A 20,714-nucleotide genomic window follows, 5' to 3' on the forward strand; every position below is an offset into this window, starting at 1 on the left:
TTCTTTACAATTTCTTTGAAACACTAGATGTGGCTTACATAAAGCCTTTTTAGCCTAGTAGTATCTAACCGTTCTAGTAGTTCCTTTGTAGTAGATTTCTCTGTTTATTTAAATGTTTATACATATATATACTTGCACGAATCTGTTATTTCATGTACCTATTCAAACTGACAACTACTCTACTCAAATCAATGACAACGACTGTTCTAGTCAAAGATATATCCATTTTCATTGATTCTTTTCCCATTTTTAACTTCATCATAAAGAAATCTAAACCACACCTATATTTCTAATTTTACAGTAATTCTGTCATATTCATGTAGAAGAAAATGAATGAATAAATGAATTGATATTAAATACAAAAAGAAAAAATACTCCACTTTGTTCGTTTTAAAGTAAAGCAAACTTGACATTAAAAGACTATTATAAGAGACTTAAAAAATGCATTATTACAGTTTTACATATGTATAAACATAACCATTACTGTGCAGATATCTCTACATCCATTAACTATACCTAATTCAAGGAGAGTGATTTATTATATTTTGCAGTTGCATATGGCATTATGTATTTCAAAAAGACAGTTACACGTATGTAGTTATGATGATTTAGTGGATGATGGAAATAATGTAAAATTTGGTATCATATGTGATTGATATATTACTGTGATAGAGCTAAGTAATACGGAAGACATTTTATATTATCATTTTTTATTGTTGACAGAAATAGGTTCCTACATATTTAAGAATGTTAGCCATTTTTACATGCATGGATGTTGCTAGATTTCATTACATTGAAAAAGAATCAACAACAGACAAACAACTATCACGAAGTGACAAGGACACTTGAGTAGGTATTTCTTGATCTACAGAGACTCTCTGAAAGTAACACTTCTTTACCAATCTCCACACCCCTCTCCTCCGCAGTTGATCCTGTCCATCAACTTCTCGTCTCGGACCACCTCCATGGACGTCCAGCGTAACCTGGAGGCCAACGTTGAGAAGCGCACCAAGGACACGTACGGGCCGCCGCCCGGCCGACGCCTCCTCGTCTTCATGGACGATATGAACATGCCGCAGGTGGACGAGTATGGCACGCAGCAGCCCATCGCTCTGCTGAAGCTGCTGCTGGAGAAGGGGGGTATGTACGACAGAGGGAAGGATCTGATTCTGAAGTACATCAGGGACATTGGCTTCTTGGCCTCTATGGGCAAGGTGAGAAGGATGAATGATTAATAATAATAATAATAATGATAAAAACAATGCTTATAAAGCGCTTACCACCGAAGTCTGTAAGCGCCATAACAAACAAAATATAATGATAAACAATTACATTTAAACAAAACAAGAAATTACAAATAAACCTATAAATTACAATACATATGAAATATACATCAATGTAAACAGAGTAAGTATAGTTATAGTCAGCTTTTATGTAGCTCAGTTAACCAGACTTTTTCTTCTTCTAGGAGCTGGTTTTTATATTGTCTGTCGGAAATATGACTCAGCTGTCTCGATAGACAGTGGTGTTTATTTTACCTGACTGCTTAGAAAGCATTAATGCTTTTTAGTAAGCAACCAGAGGGCCGATGGCTTTAGGTCCTCTCCGAGGGACGGACCTGGTAATGAGGATTAATGCCTTACCAAAGGGCACTACGAGACCACTACTCTACCGACTGAGCTATCGCGCCCCCTCCTCATCTTCTATCATCATCTTTTTTATCTTTCCCATCTATCCACCAGGCTGGAGGAGGTAGGAATGAGGTGGATCCTCGTTTCATCTCTCTCTTCTGCTCCTTCAACATCACTTTCCCCTCGGAGGAGACCCTCAATCACATCTATTCCTCCATCTTGGCCGGCCATTTTCAACCCTTCGAAGATAGCATCCAGAAACTGACCCCCAAGATCACCCAAGCCACGCTTGACCTCTACAAGGTAAAATAAAGTTGTTATTGGCTCGCTGTTGAGTTTTTCTCCTTACAATTTTTTTTTCAAAACTTCAAATATTAGTGTTTTTTTAAAGAAAGAAAATCAGTAAGTTTACTAATCTAACATTTAAAAAAAAAAAAATCAAATACAAGAAATCTGACTTAAAATTTAGATTTATCTATTTTTTATTGACTTGCTGCTGCATTGTTCTCCTTACAGTTTTTTCTTAAATTTCAAATCATGTAACAATCATGTCTTTGTAACAAGGATTCAGAAAAGTCATATTGGTTTGTTTTCCCATAAACAGATTAATTTTGTATCTTTTTCTCCTTTCCACACCAGGTTATTGTAATGGACCTACCCCCTACCCCATCAAAGTTCCATTACATCTTCAACCTTCGTGACCTGTCAAGGGTCAGTCAAGGCATGCTGCTGACGACCCCCGATCGTTTCTCCACCCCCAAGAGTTGCATCCGAGTGTGGCGCAACGAATGCCTCAGGGTGTTCCACGATCGCCTCATCAACCAACACGATAAAGATCTTGTGCAGGTATGTCTTGACAGTTTCATGTCCGTCATTGTCAGTGTCTGAGATGCATGATGCGATTTCTCGCCAACATTACAAATGTGTTTCAGTAGCAAAGTCTACTGGCAGTCAAACCTTATCTTGAGCCCTGGTAATGAAATATTTTGAGCAAAACCAGCTCACAGTAAATCCAGGGGATGTTTCACAAAGACTAAGATCGACTTTAAGTTCGACTTAACTATGGCAGGCTGGTCATGCCACTGTTTGCTATCACCATTTACTGGCATTGGTCTCTCAAAGGACATACAAATCATCGTTACATATCTACAGAATTTATATTTTTGATACTTCATTATTGAAGGAAATGTAGTATCTAAAGATCATAATGGTTTGAGCAACCAGTGGCATGAACAGCTTGCCATAGTTAAGTCCAACTTAAAGTCGATCTTAGTCTTTGTGAAACACTCCCCTGGCCTGTTTATCATGTAATAGGTGAGTTGCTGAGCCTGGCAAAACATCATCAAACTAAACAAGAATGCATGTTTAAACTTTTATGATTCATTTTTCAAGTTTTTCTCTGAAGTCATTATTAATTCCTCCAAGAGGCACATGTTTTTCCTTTTAAAGTAATTTCGTCTGAAATATTAGTCCTCTAAACTGATCATCATATCTATAATTTTTCCACCAGGGAATGATTTCAAATATTCTAGACTAGCTTTTCTGTGAGCATACAGAAAATGTTTAGCATGAGCCTCCTACTTATACAATTTTCACACAACTGTGCCAGGAGTGTCAATTTTGACAGACATGGTGCATTGTAAATGTTCACTATTATTATTGTTATTACTACATCACAGGTGCAAAGTCTTTTCTATATGAAATATTACCATTTGAAGAAAAAAATTATCTTCTAAAATTTCTAAAATCTCCATCAGGCTATGATCAAGAATATTATAGACGAGCATTTCCGTGAGCATAATGAGAACGCCATGCGAGAGCCTCTCCTGTATGGCGACTATCGTACAGCTCTAGATGGAGGAGAAGCCAGGCTCTATGAAGATATACAGGATTACGATGCAGCTAAAGCACTCTTCCAAGAGGTAAACTATTGTCTTTCTTATTTATGTATGTATCTATTTATTTATGTATTTGTTTGTTTGAGTGTTTGTTTGTTATGTTGTTGATTTTACTTCTTTTTTTTTCTGTTCACATTATGGTCCATCATATTATAAAGTTTGGTCAAGAGCAGAACAAACAAACAATAGCAGTAAACTTAAAAAATGCCTTTCCGGTTCTAAGCTGACGATTTGCATTCTTCTTGGCTGTATTATGAAAGATAATTGGAATTTTGTCACTTTTGCAGTGTAGTTTCTAAATTTCCATCAACATGTTTCAATTGGAAATTTCAGTATGAAAATTTGACATCGTCCATACTGAACCGTATGGTATCTAAGAATTAATCACACTTTCTTGTATCTCTTTGCTCATTGAATGTAGATTCTTGAAGAGTACAATGACAGTAATACCCCAATGAACCTGGTTCTCTTTGACGATGCCCTTGATCATTTGACCCGGGTTCACAGGGTCATCAGGATGGATCAAGGTCATGCCCTTCTTGTGGGAGTCGGTAAGTTAGACTTTCCTCCTCTCTCTCTCTCTCTCTCTCTCTCTCTTTATCCCCATCTTTCTCCCTCTCACTATCTTTCTCACTCTCTCTTTCTCTCTGCCTCTCTCTGTCTCTCTCTTTCTTCCCTCTCTTCCCTCTCTCTCTCTCTCTCTCTCTCCCTCTCACTATCTTTCTCACTCTCTCTTTCTCGCTGTCTCTCTGTATCTCTCTCTCTCTCACTCTCTTTCTTCCCCCTCTCTCTCTCTCTCCCCCTCACTATCTCTCTCTCTCCCCCTCACTATCTCTCTCTCTCTCTCTCTCTCTCTCTCTCTCTCTCTCTTTCATGCTCTCTCTCTGTCATTTGCTCTTGAATAGCATCAGGGAACCTTCATAAATCCCGAAGTCCTATCTTAGGAATTGAGCCATATTTGCAAGAATGAAATCATATCAATACTGTTGTCTGATTGGCTGGAAGTTGGATTGAGCTCATTTTGCACGAATCCTCAGAACTAACTTTGTGGTTTGTCTCTGACTGGTTTGCCACTCACAAACTGACTAGAGCTGTGACTTATTATCTCCCCTACATTTAACTCATTCCCACAGACCAGACGGATCGTAAGATGTACAGTGGCCTTAAGAGTATTGCTCCATCCACTTAGCCATATACTACCTGCAAAATATAGATGTACACATAACATCCCCCTTAGTCTGCAAGCACATACTCTAATTTGACACTTTACCACAAATCCTAAAGGTTTGAGCAGAGCCTAGATCTGCCAGCTTTCGGCTGTGTCAAGCTGCTATAGAACAGAGCCTATTGTAGTGTTATTTTTCTGACACTGTTACACTCAATGACTGACAAAGGTGTGTGCCTGCAAACAACATCCCCCTCTGGTAATCACCAAAACATGATATAGAAAACAGGTATCAATTTTAGGGAAAAGCAATCATAAAAATGATGAACTTCATGGCTATCTTTGACCTTTGTTGTTTGTCCGCAGGTGGGAGTGGTAAGCAGAGTTTGACCAGGCTGGCCTCCTTCACGGCCGGCTGTGAGGTCTTTGAGATCACCCTGAGCAGGGGCTACGACGAGAACAACTTCAGGGAAGATCTGAAGATCCTCTACAACAAACTGGGCATTGAGAACAAGAAGGTCTCTTTCCTCTTCACCGACGCTCATGTCGCACAAGAAGGTAGGTTCACGATGGTCATCCTCCTTCACCATTTCATGTTTTTGTAGAAATACAACCAGTGAACGGAGTGAAGAAAGGTTGAATAGGGTGGATTTACCATTAATACAGCGCCCCCACGGGCAAGCCCTCGACAGGCCAATTTTTTAGCTCCCGGGTCAACCAATCCAGCGCAGCAAATTAACAATGATAAAAATGACCAAAGTGTTATGAGTATGGCAAATTTGGAATCGGTGCCAAATTTTACCCCGGATAGGCTTTTCAAACCTTCAACACCAAAAAGTCTGATTGAATCCCCTTATCTGCTAGGGTATATAATAATGCCACACCTGACTTTTTTGATGACTTTTTCCCATAATGCAATACATGAAATGGACTCGGCACTGTTGTCGCTAGATGGTGCTGTGGATTGTGAATTCACTGCATTATGAGTAATGATTGAGATGTGTGTGATGTATAAATGTGAACAAAACATCAGACCTAACCTTCTCCCGAGTCTACTGTCATGACTATTTAACTATAATGACTTGCATAATATTCCAGCATGAACAGCAGAGTTTGTTGCCATGCTCATGCACTGCCATTTCTCCAAAAAGAATATTTATTTCAATCTACCTACGATGAACCAAACATGCTATGCAATTCCTTATCCCTAGAGGCACAGCTAGAGAGACATTAATATAAGGCCTAAAAAAAAAAGGTGTGGTATTGCCCTTTGCGACCGACCCAAAAAATCTTGAAGAATTTTTTTTTTACTGTTTTTTTAGAGAAAACAAATATTAAAACATTCATAAAGAGGGAGATTTTTCTTTTTTTAGGCCTAATATCTAATAAAAAAGAATTACTTTTGTCCACTAGGTTTCCTTGAGCTAATCAACAACATGTTGACCTCAGGAATGGTGCCAGCTCTCTATGCCGATGATGAGAAGGAAGCGATAGTGGGACAGGTAAGTCAAGATGCAGAACTGATTTATCTCTTTCATTTATCTCTTTGGGAAACATGAAACATTCTTTTGGTAAAGTGATAATGTAGCGTTTTTTTGTTAGACTTACATTGGAATGCAGCCTTGCAAATTTAGCCTAGAATGGTATTTGTGAGTGACCTTTATGGTAACTTGATATTGTGTCATTCATAATTTGCAACAAAATGTTTTGTGACAAATTTAGCTGAATATGATGGCAATGTTTTGTAAGCCTTATGATGAAGTGATACCAATGTGTTTTCGACTTCAGGCTAATTGCTTCATTTAATATTAGTCACAGAATGATAGTCGTTAAAATGATATTGCAGTGACTTTGTGTCTGTAGTCTTTGTCGACTGTGTTTCCCTTTAATACTCACTTTCCACTGTTTTCCTCTTTCTATCTCATCTTCATTCTTTGTAAGCCTTATGAAAGTGTAAGTGCTACAACCATATAGATTGTATAGTATTTTGACAGAACATTTGACATGGATATGAATTGGTCTAGTGGTCAGTGCCCATAGAGTTACCCAAAATTCAATCCACAAATGCACTTATTGACCGGTGATGTGAAATGTCAGTCCCCAAGCACAAATAATGAGATTTGGGACTGGTATTTTAAGTCTGATTCAATCACGTCCTCCAATCAATCGCAAGATTGCAGTCTCCTATCTCTTATGCGCATAGTTTGTTTTTTTTTAGTCTTTTTTAGCAGATGTTTCTGCATTTATTGATAAATCAAATATAAAACATTCAAATAACAATGATAGTACATGTATATAATATAATTGATTTACATAAAGAGTGACAACTTAATACACACAAATAAAATGCATAATTGAAAGCTTGAAAGTATGGGGGTAAGTAAAAAATAATCAAGATAAATGCAGAGGCCAACTGTAATAAGCAACCAACTATCATAAGCATAGTTGCGATCGATATCAATCGAAAATGAGTTGGGTTTAATCACAACTGTTCGTAAGACAGGACCCTGATGACATGCCTGAAAAATCCCACCATGCACTTGTTCCTGCATTTTTATTTGGTCAGATGCGAGACGAAGCCACCAAACAGGGCTACCCACCCATCCGAGAAGCCATCTGGCAGTACTTCATCACCAAGAGCATCAACAACCTCCATGTGGTCCTGGCCATGTCTCCCGTGGGCGACACCCTCCGCACCCGCTGCAGGAACTTCCCCGGCCTCGTCAATAACTGCAGCATCGATTGGTTCATGGCCTGGCCCAAGCAAGCCTTGGAAGCGGTGGCCTCCGTGTTCCTCGGACATGAAGATGTAAGTCGTAAGAAAGAGTCGCTACGATTGTTTACATCGTAGCACTTATAAAACGTTATTGTAACGCCGTTATTTTCACGTGATTAATTTTTTCGCGCTGAGCGACCCCAAAACATATTCACTGGTTCTTAAATTTGTGTTTAAACACAATTCATCCTGTTCAAAACATGCATAAGAAGTCATGCTTATATTTTTTCGCGTTCTAAAATTTGCGCTTGCCGATCTTAGCGTGAAATCCGAAAAATTAATGTACCGCAAATATTTCTACTTTTACAGTATATGTATATTTCATTCATTTACTTGATAACATTTGAATTTGGCAAAGCCCACATTACCTCCATATGAAGCAAAAATCTACTGTGTATCAAATGAGCCAGAGATGATTTTAGATGAAACCCATCGGAAATGCATGTGAAAATGTTATCATATCCAATAGTTGACGTCACTTGCTTACAAAGATTTGTTTCTTGCATCATCTTCTTTTTTTAGTAATTCTGTCAGCACAACATGTATGATACAGGAGCCATATTGTTCTGTAAGCCTGGTACTAGCATCGGGGGAAAAATTTAAAAATATTGAAATCAACCCTCCCTACAACACACTTTATATGTAGAATATCTAAATTAATCTCCAATACAAAATTTTAAAAATGTTTTACATTCATTTGTGTATGCATAATTATATTTTGAGTAGCCTAGCAAAATGTAATAGCACAAAAGGACAAGGATATGATAGGGCAAAATTGTTGAAAATCTTAATTACATTGCGTAGGGACCGAACCTAGATATTGATATCTAGGGCTAGTATGTATCACAATATAGAAATTGTCATACACCTCTTAACGTTGGATCGCACTTTTAAATGCATCACCAACAACTATCATGCCTTTTGCATTCTGGATGCATCTTTACCTAACACTACATTTCACGAAGCCACTGAACTTCTTTGTAGCAGACCCCTTACCAATCTTCTCTCATCTCATGTACAGGTGAAGAGCATTCCGGATGACAAGCGTACCAGCGTGGTAGACCATGTCGTGTTTGTGCACCAGTCTGTGAGTGACTACAGCAAGCAGTTTGCTCTCAAGCTGCGTAGGAATAACTATGTGACGCCCAAGAACTACCTGGACTTCATCAATACATACCTCAAGCTGCTGGATGAGAAGGATGAATACATTCTCTCTCAGGTAACACTCTTTTTCTGTGATTGTCTGCTGAGAGCCAGGAGGATTTTAAATGCATCGTTTAACAATGTTAAATCTGAGATGCATGGCCTTACGTGTTATCAGTGGCTATGATATATGGCAGAATATTGAAGCCCTAAAAGAAAAAAAAAAAATCTTTGAGTGACTGGTTTTACCATACTCATTTTCCCCGATAGACTGTAATGTTATAAAAAAACTGTTTTCACAAAAATGAAATTTCCTATCATAAATATCTTGATAATCAGACAGGCAATCAAAATTATGATTGCAGCAGGATTTTGTTTCAGAATTTGAAGCAATGTTACCGAGTCACTTTAAAGATATGCTTGAGTTCTGGTAATGATAGAAAATAAATTCTCAAAGAGTCCAACAAAACAAATAAATGACATGTGCCAAACGATTTTGGTAGAAAATGTATAGGGGCTGAGTAATGGGCATATAAAGATAAGGAAATCCAGGTAAGTAGACCCGATGTCTCCATGAATCATATACATGACCTTTAACCTTTCTCCTTCCACAGTGCAAGCGTCTAGAGGGCGGTATGGCCAAGCTCGTCGAGGCCAGCGTCCAGCTGAACGAGCTCAACGAGAAGCTGGCCGTGCAGAAGGTAGTCCTGAAGGAGAAGAACGAGGCCTGTGAGGTTCTTCTGGAGGAGATCACGACCCGTACCGCTCAGGCCACCGAGAAGAAGTCATTTGCCGTGTCCAAGGGAAAAGAAATTGAGGTTCAGAGCGTAGTCATCAAAGTAGAAAAGGTACGACATGTACAGTTAACAGATAAAATATTCTTGCCCCTTGTAAGTTGGATGGTGTACTAGTTGAGTTGGAGTCTTTGTTGAATACTTTTAGATGTAAGCTTTAATATGTACCATTTTCTAGAAGCGTAAATTGGAACAAATCAGTTTTACACATACTAAGATAATTACTAAACTTGATAAGGGTATGAATAATTTAGATATCAACTGTATTTTTTCAGATTCTGGCTGGTACTCGTAAAACCATACCATTATTTCTCCAGATTGAAGTGTGAAAACTTTGACCACTGTTTTTATCGAGTGCCAAGTAGCAAACTTCTTCATTCCATTAAAATTACCATAAATCTGTACTACATGTATCTGAACAAGTCATGTTTAAAATAACCATGGCGGGTACTCAATTGGATACTTTGTTTAAGTAAAACTTTTACTTAGCATTTGGCCTAGTTAAGTAAATGTTTTAACTCGTATTCAGATCACATTTAAGCAATCACTTTCGCAAGCCGACTTTACTGCAAAATACTTACTGATAAGCATTGTTACATTACACAGTCAATCAAAAGTAATGAACAATGTATGCATCGCAATATTATATTATTGTTATTATACATCTACAGCAAGATGCTGAGGAATCATTGGCAGAAGCCATGCCTGCTCTAGCAGCGGCTAGAGAAGCTCTGTCAGATCTGGATAAATCATCCGTTACAGAAATCAGGTAAGAGAATGGTTACACAAACAACTTTTCAGTTTCTTTATTTCATTTTTGTTTGTAAGGCACTTTGTAGGGCAGTTTTGCCAGAGCCAGAGCCCCGTCTGATAAAGAGTTGCGATCGATCCAAATCAATCGTAAGTCCTGTAATCAATCGCAAGTTTGCAGTCCCATATCCCTTATGTACCTAGTTGTGAGTGATATCGATCGCAAATAAGTTGCGATTAATATCAACTCCTTGTAAGACGGGGCCCTGTTCAGACATTGCCACGATTCTGAACCGATTTAGCTTTCTCCTACAAGTTTGCTTCCAATACCTAAATTATTTTGTTTCTTTGTTCATATGACTATTAATCATTATGATGTTATTTGTTTAAATATTATTATCTAATGCTATACCAAAGTATCCACAAATCAGAATGTAGTTGGATTGTACCATGTGTGGTGGGATTTATACGTTCAAAGGTATTTTACGAAATGATCCATGCTCTCCACCCTTTCTCGATCAACAGGGCTTTTGCCAAGCCTCCCAAGGCTGTACAGATGGTGTGTGAGTGCATCGTGGTGCTGCGTGGTATCCGAGAGGTCTCCTGGAAATCAGCCAAGGGGATGATGGCCGAGGGCAACTTCCTCAAGTCACTCCAGGAGCTGGATGTAGATGGTATCTCACAGACACAGGTACGTTTAGCTCTCATCCTTTACTGCCAACAGAAGTCATGATCCTCAGTAGTGACCTGTCAGTTTATGACAGGTTCAGTGACCCAATCAGAATTCTATATCAAGTGTCTCTCCAAGTACCTCATCGTTGAGCCATCTGTTTCAGCATTTCATATCCTGTTGTTCCACATTCTGTGATTAAATCATCTAAAAGTCGTGATGCCTTTTGTAAATTATGATACTGACAATAATAATATAATATCTTGTTTTCCCAGGGTACAGTAGGCTCATCAATATTGATACTGTTCTTCCCGAGGGCCCTCCAAATTAGTTTACTTATCTTTACATTTATTATGTCCACCTCATATATTATTTGAGGGTCATGATGATGTTGTGGAGGAGGAGGCGGAGGAAGAAGATGATGAGGACATTGACCACCAGTACTTATGAGCCCCTCCATTTTCTTATTTCAATAGATGATGATGATGATGGTGAATGAATGGCGATGATGATGATGATGATGTTGATGATGATGATGGTGGTGGTGGTGATGATGATGATGATGATGATGATGAAGTTGATGATGATGATGATGATGATGATGATGATGTTGATGTTGATGTTGATGTTTATGTTGATGATGATGAAGGTGATGATGACGATGTTGATGATGATGATAATGACGATGTGGTTGATGATAATGATGGTATTTATGACCCCTCAGTTTCCTTATTTCTATATAGTGCGACAGGTGCAACCTTGATGTAATATCATGTATTCAACTTTATTTACATTATTGCTATTCAACAGGTGAAGACTGTGAGAAACTTCTTAAAGGACTTGGACACCACCTACGAAGACATGAAGAGCGTCTCCTTTGCTGGGGCAGGTCTCTTCAAGTTTGTCACTGCTGTACTTGGTTATTGCTCCGTAGCAAGAGAAATCAAACCCAAAAGAGAAAAGGTAATAATAATAATATTTGGTTCTTGTATAGCGCATATCACATTATAACGTCTCTATGCGCTTCCAAAGAGCTTTGGAAAGTATTAACCCGGCTTTAGCATGGCTGCCGTTATGACGCTCTAGCATTTCAAGGAATTAATGCCTGCCAGGTACCCATTTACCTCACCTGGGTCGAGTGTGGCAAATGTAGATTAATGTCTTTCCAAATGACATTAGTGCCGTAGCAGGAATCGAACCGCGGACCTTGTGATCCACCGTCCGGTGACATATTTCTAGCCATTGTTCAAGTCATAATTGGGTAGCATTTTCTACTCAAAACATAAGGGGTTGAAGAGAATACACCCTGAACCATTTGACCTGTTTCATTGAAAAGTAAACTGTGTATCAAATCTTCCCCCCCCCCCCATCCTCCTTGTTAGGTGGCCAAACTGGAGAAGACATTCTTCCAGGCCAAGAGGGACTTGGACCGCATCAATGCCGAGGTGAACTCCTTGGAACAGGAACTCAAGGACCTGGGCCAGAAGTACGAGAACGCCATGTCGGAGAAGAAGACCCTTCAAGAAGAAGCTGAGATCATGGAGAGACGTCTTATCGCCGCTGATAAACTCATCTCCGGTCTCGGCTCCGAGAATGTCAGGTGGGCATTTTTGAGAATTTGTTCACTTCAGGGGGGTGTTTCACAAAGACTAAGATCAACTTAAGTTGGTCTTGAATTGTGGCAGGATATTCATGCCACCGATTGCTCTCACCATTATGATCTTTAAATAATATTTTTTCCTTCAATAATGAATAATTAAAAAATGTAAATTCTGTACATAAGCGACCATGATTTGTATGTCCCTTGAGAGACCAATGCCAGTAAATGGTGAGAACAAACAGTGGCATGAAAGGCCTGCCATAGTTAAGTCCAACTTTAAGTTGATCTTAGTTTTTGTGAAACATTCCCCTGGTTTTGAACCAGCATTATAATCTCTCCTCTGTATTTATTGATTAACTTCTAAGAAAGAGAGGGAAAAAATTATCTTGTGAGGATTTGCTAATATGGTGTCATAGATGTAGGCCCTTTGAACCACCCACTTTACGATATTGCATAACATTTTTTTGGCAAAGAAGAGCTGTGCCACAAATTTCTGTCCCATATTCTTTGAAGTAACTCATTCTCCCCGAGGTCAATTCCACTTTCAGAAATCCCACTCCTTAAGCTACTCATCCACAGAATCCTCCTTCTACCCCTTCTCCTCCTCTTCTTGATTCTTCCAGTCAGTGCAAGATTTTCCAAACTATTCTTTTGTATAACAAGACCCAAGAAGCTCAGCTGTCGACCTCTTATATTACATGTATTCAGAAGCTTTCGTCTTGTTCCTGCCATGGCAAATACCTCATTATTAGAAACTCTTTCTGTCCATGAAGCTCTTAGCATCCTTCTCAGGAACCAAACTTCACGAACTTCAAGGACAGAATACAGAGTATTAATGATATTTAGTATTTAAATTTGAAAGTTTAAAATAAGTAAGGTATCATTCTTGATTACTCTAGATGGACCAAGGATCTGGAGGACTTGCGTCAGCGCCGCATCCGTCTCCTCGGTGACTGCCTGGTGTCCTCCGCCTTCCTGAGTTACGTGGGTGCCTTCACCTGGGACTTCCGTGATCAGATGGTGTACCATGATTGGCAGGATGACATCAGCGATAGGGAGATCCCCATCAGTGACCCCTTCAAAATAGAGAACCTTCTGACCGATGATGTCGAGATCAGCAAGTAAGGGTTACACTATTAAAGCTATGCTTTTGAATCCATTTCATTGACTGGATATTCGTGGTTGCACCAGTGTGATGATGATCAAGAAATTATGAAATCAATGTATGTTTTTTTCCTATTTTTGTTTCTTGTCTGTTAGCATTAATTTTTCATGGCAGGCGCATTGAGCAATATTGGATTTTGTGCTATATAAACAAGTTGAATGTATGATGTTGATGATTATGATGATATTGAATGGTGTGATTGGTAGTCAATATAATCATGAGGAAGAGGACGATGGTGGTGATGGGGATGATGATGATGGTGATGATGATGATGGTGATGATGATGATGATGATGATGGTGATGATGATGATGGTGATGATGATGATGATGGTGATGATGATGATTATGGTGATGGTGGTGGTGGTGGTGGTGGTGGTGGTGGTGGTGGTGATGATGATGATAACGAAGACGATAACGATGACGATGATGATGATAATAATGACGATGATGACGATGATGATAAAGTTATGAGGACGATTATGACAGTGATGATGATAGCCCTAGTGATGATTATGATGCTTATTATAACAATGTTCGGATGATGGGGATCTTGAAGACGAGGAGGAAGGGTGAGGAAAAGGAGGAGGAGGAGGAGGATAATTCATTGTTCTTGTTGATGGTAATGTTAAAAATCCAACAAAGAGGCATGCTCTGGAAAAAACAAAACTTGGTTGTTGTGGTGATTTCAGTTATGGTGCTCACAATAATTTAAGACTTGAATTAGTCTCTATGATCCTCTGAGGTCCTTAATAAAGTCATTAACATATTACTTTGTATGTTCGTTCTATCTTAGATGGGGATCGGAAGGCTTGCCTCCAGATGAGCTGTCTATTCAGAATGGTATCCTGACCACCAGAGCCAGTCGCTTCCCTCTGTGTATCGACCCTCAACAGCAGGCTCTTAACTGGATCAAGAAGAAAGAGGAGCCTAACAATCTCAAGGTACGACCCAGAGACCAACTACGATCTCTTTCTAAAATCACACGCTTAAAGCACCAGAGATGCTAACCCTCTCTGATTTTCAGGGAGGCTCCCTGAAGAAGAAAAAAATTGATACATGTACGTCCTCCCACACAAATGTTAATGCCTCTCTGATTTTTTGAAAGATTATTCCTATTATGCTGTATGCAATTAATAGAAACCTTTCCGATTTCTGAATGAATCCTCCCTGGAAGCTGAATGTAAAGATGGGCATTTCTGGAGCACCTACAGCAGAGAAATGTTATCACCTAACTTTACAAGATATACATGTACTGGCTTATTGATGATACATCAATATCACATATGCACATTCAGCTTGAAATTTAGTGTTAAATCATTTAGACCTAGAAAGTTGTGCATGTTAAGAGGTGGTCCTTCAGAGTGACATCAACTGTAACAGCAATATTGGCCTTGTGTTTTGTAGGTGTGCACTTTCAATGATCCAGACTTCTTGAAGCAGCTTGAGCTGGCCATCAAGTACGGCTTCCCTTTCCTCTTCCAAGACGTGGACGAGTACATCGATCCTGTCATTGACAATGTCCTAGAGAAGAACATCAAAGGTGAGTGCTTTGCCAAGCTAAGAGCGTTGGTCATGTCCTTTGGCAAGATATTGATCTACATTTGCCACTCTCCACCCAGGTGTTAAATGGGTACCGGTAGGAAGAAATTCCTTAAATGCTGTGAGCGTCGAATCGGCAGCCTAGCATAGCCGGGTAATGTTGGAGCGCCTTGAGGACCTTGCAAGGTCGATACGTGCGCTATATAAGAATCCAATATTATTATTATTATTATAGTAGCTCTTACTGCTCTGTGCCTACTACAACCCTTACACAAGTATGTAGAAGTTGAACTATAAGCATTAATGCAGAAACATTTTCCTAGTTTTTGCAAAAGTTATGGTATTATTTAACTTTTGAAAATTCATGTTGAGAAATCGGCTGAAGAGATCATGAGAATCAAGATTCTATGGATGGCAACAATAGTTTAGAATACTTATGAATTAATTATGATCTTTTGATTATAATAAGTTATTCATTAAAATTTGTATTTCTCATATAGACAATGAACATTGATATTCATCTTATGTTTGTTTATAATGGGCTTTTAAACTTTCAGTTATGCATCTTCTATTGTATTACAATTTTAATGTGTTTTACATGTTACATTGTAATAGATAATAGTAAAAGTAATCGTAATATGAGATTTGTAAGGTGCCATATCCACTTAATAACAAATGTTCAAGGCACGTTTGTGCAATAGATGAAATCACATAAAAGCATCTGCATTATATACTAAAGAACAATAGGAGTATTAAAGATAGAACATTCATACATGAAACAGAACAATTAATTATATGCCAAATCAAACAAGAACGTTTAAGATTATTGTCTATATGAGAAATACAAATTCTAATGAATAACTCATCATTATTCAATCATCATAATCAATGGCTTGTGAACACATTATCATTAGAACTGACAGATGGATTACTGTCAAACTCAGGACTTGTATGTATCTTGCAGAGTCAATGAACTGATTAAATTTTAGGGTCATGAGGTCAAAGATCTGCTATTATGTATCTCTTGAATCTATTACAAATCAGTTTCCTAATCTAATCCTGATCCTGATTTGATCCCTCTCCTATTTTCCTAGGTGCTGCTGGCAGGGAGTTCATCATGCTTGGAGACAAGGAGGTAGATTACGATCCAAACTTCCGTCTCTACCTGGACACCAAGCTGGCCAACCCCAAGTACACACCATCTGTCTTTGGCAAGGCTATGGTCATCAACTACACTGTCACACTCAAAGTAAGAACAATGGATATTTTTTACTTTTTTGGTGTATTTTTAAAGGCCTGGTAATTGCCCGATTTAAATCGCTTTCCTGATTATTCATTTTTTTTTTCTGATTTTTTTCTTTTCTTTTTTATCTTCCTGATTTTATCCCTATTTTCCTGAAATTTCCCTTATTTTCTCTATTCTTCCCTAGTTTTCCCCAATTTTCTTACCCAAAAGGGGGGGGGGGAACGTTGTTAGATACCAAATCGGGACAGATTTTTATGCCACATGTTTGTGTAGTCCCATGTACATCTTTCTGTGTATATAGTCTTGTAACTTTATCAAGACTGGGCCAAATTCTTGTCATTTTGATGATTCCAGAACCTTGCAGTACACACCAATATATGCTAGATGATCAACCTTGTCTGATCAATTCCACACTGTTTCTTTCACAATGCAATTGCATGACCAGAACTCAACCTTCTCTTTAAGCAGTATGTGTAATGGTTTGCTCATTCACAATCTAATCCTCTTGATTATGACAGGGTCTAGAAGACCAGCTGCTTAGTGTCATCGTAGGCTTTGAGCGTAAGGAGCTGGAGGAGCAGAGAGAACGTCTGATCCAGGAGACCAGCGATAACAAACGACTCCTGAAGGATCTTGAAGACTCCCTGCTTAGAGAACTGGCTACCTCCACTGGTAACATGCTGGACAACGTGGAGCTGGTATCTACTCTGGAGGAGACAAAGTCTAAAGCTTCTGAGGTAAGCATTACTTTGTCTTGCTGGACATCGTTTCACAAAAATTGTCATGAGTATAAGTCCACTGATATCACTAAAATTACAACTCAAATTTTGACCAATCAGATGACTAGATTTATTCAACATACTAAAGAGAGGTATATAAATTTAAATAGATCCTCAAGTTTCATTGTATATTTGTATATCATAAGATGTGATGTGGAAAGTTGATTCGACAATTTCATCTTCCAACAGGTGACAGAAAAGCTGAAACTGGCTGCCGCCACGGCCATAGACATTGACAAGCTTCGCGATGGCTACCGACCGGCCGCCAAACGTGGAGCTATCCTGTTCTTTGTCCTCTCTGAGATGGCTCTGATTAACAGCATGTACCAGTACTCGCTGGCTGCCTTCCTGGAAGTCTTCCAGCTGTCACTCAAGAAGAGTTTACCCGATTCCATCCTGATGAAACGACTCCGCAACATCATGGACACCCTCACGCATAACATCTACAACTATGCTTGCACAGGTAAGGAATAATGATAATAATAAGAATAATAATACATTTATAGAGCGCAGAAACTATCCAACATTAAGTATTTATTCTAAAGCGCTACAAGAGCTCCTGATATGCTTAGATTTACAGTTAGTTGAAAAGATGTGCTTTCAGTTTTTATTTAAAGATATTCACAGATGGGGGGGGGGGGGGGAGAGAGATTTGTTTGCTATGGTGGATGATAATGATGGTAGTGGTAGTAATACACTGTAGAGTAAGTATGCAACAGATATAATTACCGAAGTGATAGATAGTATGAGCAATTATCTGTACATTTGAAAGGAAAAGGTCAGGATAGAATTAACTGCTAGGAGATTTCTCATGTGAAGATTATACTTGGACATGGAGATCATATTGCTGAATTTTAAATAGTCACCATGGAGTTGGAATAAAGATGGAGGCAGCAGTCATCATAATTCTGCTTTGAAACACAGAAGTACTACGATGCCAGATGCGTTTGCTGACACACATTAATCTCAGTTGCAGTACATGATGAGTAGAGGGCATGATAAAATGAGAGTCTCTCTCTATGTACCAAGTTCAACCCACACTAACGCCCAAAATAATTCTGCACTAAAAAAACACATGTATCATGTATGTTAAAGGGATCCGGTAAATTTGTCTTAGATCCTTTAAAAAAAAATCCTTGATTTAGCTCATGCTGCAATGATATTCATAAACCTTTAGGTTAGTTAGGAACCCCATGACTTTTACAAGCCGATCGCCTGTCTGATATTCAAGATATTTATGATTGATAATCTAAATCAAATTTTGTGTTTGCCAAACAGTTTTCATAACACTGCAGTCTATTGGGGAAAGTGAGTATGGTAAAACCGGTCACTCAAAGGTTTTTACTGTTTGAAGCACTTCTTGATCATTTTGAAGCGCAATTTTTTTAGGGCTTCAATATAACACTATATCACAGACACTGATAACACGTAAGGCCGTGCATCTCAGATTTAACATTGTTAAGCGATCCCTTTAACCAAAATTGAATAGTCTCCAATGATAAGGTGTCATATTAGAGAGTGCTAGCCTGATTATGTGTTTTCATTGGCATAACCGTACTCAATTATGTTGCTGCTTCTTCCCTCAGGTTTGTTTGAGAAGCACAAGCTGCTCTTCTCCTTCCAAATGACCATCAAACTGGAGCAGTCGGAGGACAAGTTGCCCCAGGAGGAGCTGGACTTCTTCATCAAGGGCAACCTGTCCCTGGAGAAGAACCGTCGGGGGCGCCCTCACAAGTGGATCCCCGAGCAGGGCTGGGAGGACGTCATGAAGCTCATGGAGCTTGCGGATGTCTTCCACACTCTCCCTGATGACCTGGAGAAAAATGAGAAATTCTGGAAGGAGGTTAGCGCTATTGGAAGAGTAGACAGCCTGTCTGGAATCTCTGCAAAATGCGAAAAATTGAACAGCATAGATTTTTTTTCTCCCTTCTCTTTTCTGCTTCCATTTAATGTTGTTTGATGCAACTTGAATTGGGCATAAATATTCATAAATGAATGATACACACCAATAAAACTAAAACAACAACAACACAGAGAAGGATTATTATTTTTTAAATTACTATCGTCTCTGAAATACTGTCAAACTGATTCTTTGTGACTTTTTGTCATTGTTGACAACCGCCATGGCAAGAAACCGATATGAATGGACTTTATTCAATCTTTTTCTTACCCGAGTCTGCACCACTTCAAAAGAAGTGTGCACCAGGATTTAGCAAAGTTTGTTTTATTGTTCATTTGAATGTTAATTTTGGGTTGTACAAGTATACATTTCCTGTTATAATGAGAGTTATATGTGTTCATTTCTTACTTTGAGAATAACTTGAGTGCTTTTATTTTAGGTTAGGTAAATGATTACAAATAACTGGTATATTTTCTTATCACCTACAGTGGTACGACCAAGACGCACCAGAGCAGGTAGCCTTCCCTATGAAATACAAAGACGGTCTCACCATGTTCCAACGCCTCCTTCTCCTGCGTTGCTTCCGCGTGGACCGCGTCTACCGTGCCATCACAGACTTCGTCACGTCCTGCATGGGCGAGAAGTACGTCACGCCTCCCGTTATCAGTTTTGAGGCCATCTTTGAGCAGAGTTCACCGCTGTCTCCGATCGTCTTCATCCTGAGTCCCGGCTCCGATCCGGCCAGTGATCTCACCAAGCTGGCCGAGAGGTCTGGCTTCGGTGGTAACAAGCTCAAGTTCCTCTCTATGGGTCAAGGCCAAGAGAAGGTGAGATATTTAAAAAAAATGTTTTGTATGCCTCCGCTACAAAGTAGCTGGAGGAATTATGTTTTCTGGTTGTCCGTTGATTGATGGATTACTGCCACACTTGGGTCATGTATGTATCTTGCAGAGCTAATGAACTGATTAGATTATGGAATCATGAGGTCAAAGGTAAACCTTGAGAGCCTAGCTAGTCTGAAATGAATTACTAGTGTACCACTACAATCCAGCCTTTGCATTGTAATTACATGTACCATAGGCCTTGTAGTAACAATGATGTTAATTCTCATTCTTCCTTCTGCAGGTTGCTCTTCAACTGCTAGAGACAGCCATAGCCAGGGGACAGTGGCTCATGTTGCAGAACTGTCACTTGTTGGCCAAGTGGCTGCGTGATCTGGAGAAGGCCCTGGAGAGGATTGTCAAGCCTCATCCGGACTTCAGACTCTGGCTGACCACCGACCCCACCCCAGCTTTCCCCATCGGCATCCTCCAGAGATCCTTCAAGGCAAGTCTCAACCAAACGTCTCTACTTAACCGCTTTACTAGTGGTGGTTATTTTACCTGACTGCTAAGAAAGCATAAAAGCTTGTTAGTAAGCAACCAGAGGACCGACGGCTTTAGGTCCTCTCTGAGAGACCTGGTAATGAGGATTAATGCCTTGCCAAAGGGCACTAGCGCATTGCCTCGGTTTTGAACACGGGTCACCGGATTACAAGACCACTGCCCTACCAACTGAGCTATCGCGCCTCCTGAATCTTTACTACTGAATATTCATGGTTTCTTAAGCTTTATACTTGAACCATCTGGTTCCTGTTGGCATTTGGTAAGGAGCCTGA

General features: G+C 39.3%; 1 protein-coding gene across 1 annotated transcript in view; it reads left to right on the forward strand.

Moving 5' to 3' along the window:
• The window catches only part of LOC590587 (dynein heavy chain 10, axonemal), a 72,731-nt gene that overhangs the window by 42,932 nt on the left and 9,085 nt on the right, over nt 1-20,714 (forward strand). The window contains exons 42-64 of the mRNA XM_030992114.1: nt 927-1,214; nt 1,743-1,934; nt 2,271-2,477; nt 3,389-3,553; nt 3,951-4,080; nt 5,061-5,252; nt 6,108-6,196; nt 7,261-7,503; nt 8,492-8,689; nt 9,228-9,461; nt 10,079-10,176; nt 10,683-10,848; nt 11,638-11,790; nt 12,210-12,427; nt 13,327-13,548; nt 14,387-14,534; nt 14,998-15,133; nt 16,227-16,381; nt 16,897-17,115; nt 17,347-17,620; nt 18,744-19,000; nt 19,546-19,884; nt 20,183-20,383. Of these exons, the coding sequence (XP_030847974.1) occupies nt 927-1,214; nt 1,743-1,934; nt 2,271-2,477; nt 3,389-3,553; nt 3,951-4,080; nt 5,061-5,252; nt 6,108-6,196; nt 7,261-7,503; nt 8,492-8,689; nt 9,228-9,461; nt 10,079-10,176; nt 10,683-10,848; nt 11,638-11,790; nt 12,210-12,427; nt 13,327-13,548; nt 14,387-14,534; nt 14,998-15,133; nt 16,227-16,381; nt 16,897-17,115; nt 17,347-17,620; nt 18,744-19,000; nt 19,546-19,884; nt 20,183-20,383 (4,524 nt within the window). The remainder of the gene's footprint in view (nt 1-926; nt 1,215-1,742; nt 1,935-2,270; nt 2,478-3,388; nt 3,554-3,950; nt 4,081-5,060; nt 5,253-6,107; nt 6,197-7,260; nt 7,504-8,491; nt 8,690-9,227; nt 9,462-10,078; nt 10,177-10,682; nt 10,849-11,637; nt 11,791-12,209; nt 12,428-13,326; nt 13,549-14,386; nt 14,535-14,997; nt 15,134-16,226; nt 16,382-16,896; nt 17,116-17,346; nt 17,621-18,743; nt 19,001-19,545; nt 19,885-20,182; nt 20,384-20,714) is intronic.

The sequence above is a fragment of the Strongylocentrotus purpuratus genome, unplaced genomic scaffold (assembly GCF_000002235.5).
Source record: "Strongylocentrotus purpuratus isolate Spur 01 unplaced genomic scaffold, Spur_5.0 spur5_scaffold_2, whole genome shotgun sequence".
Classification (NCBI taxonomy): Eukaryota; Metazoa; Echinodermata; class Echinoidea; order Camarodonta; family Strongylocentrotidae; genus Strongylocentrotus; species Strongylocentrotus purpuratus.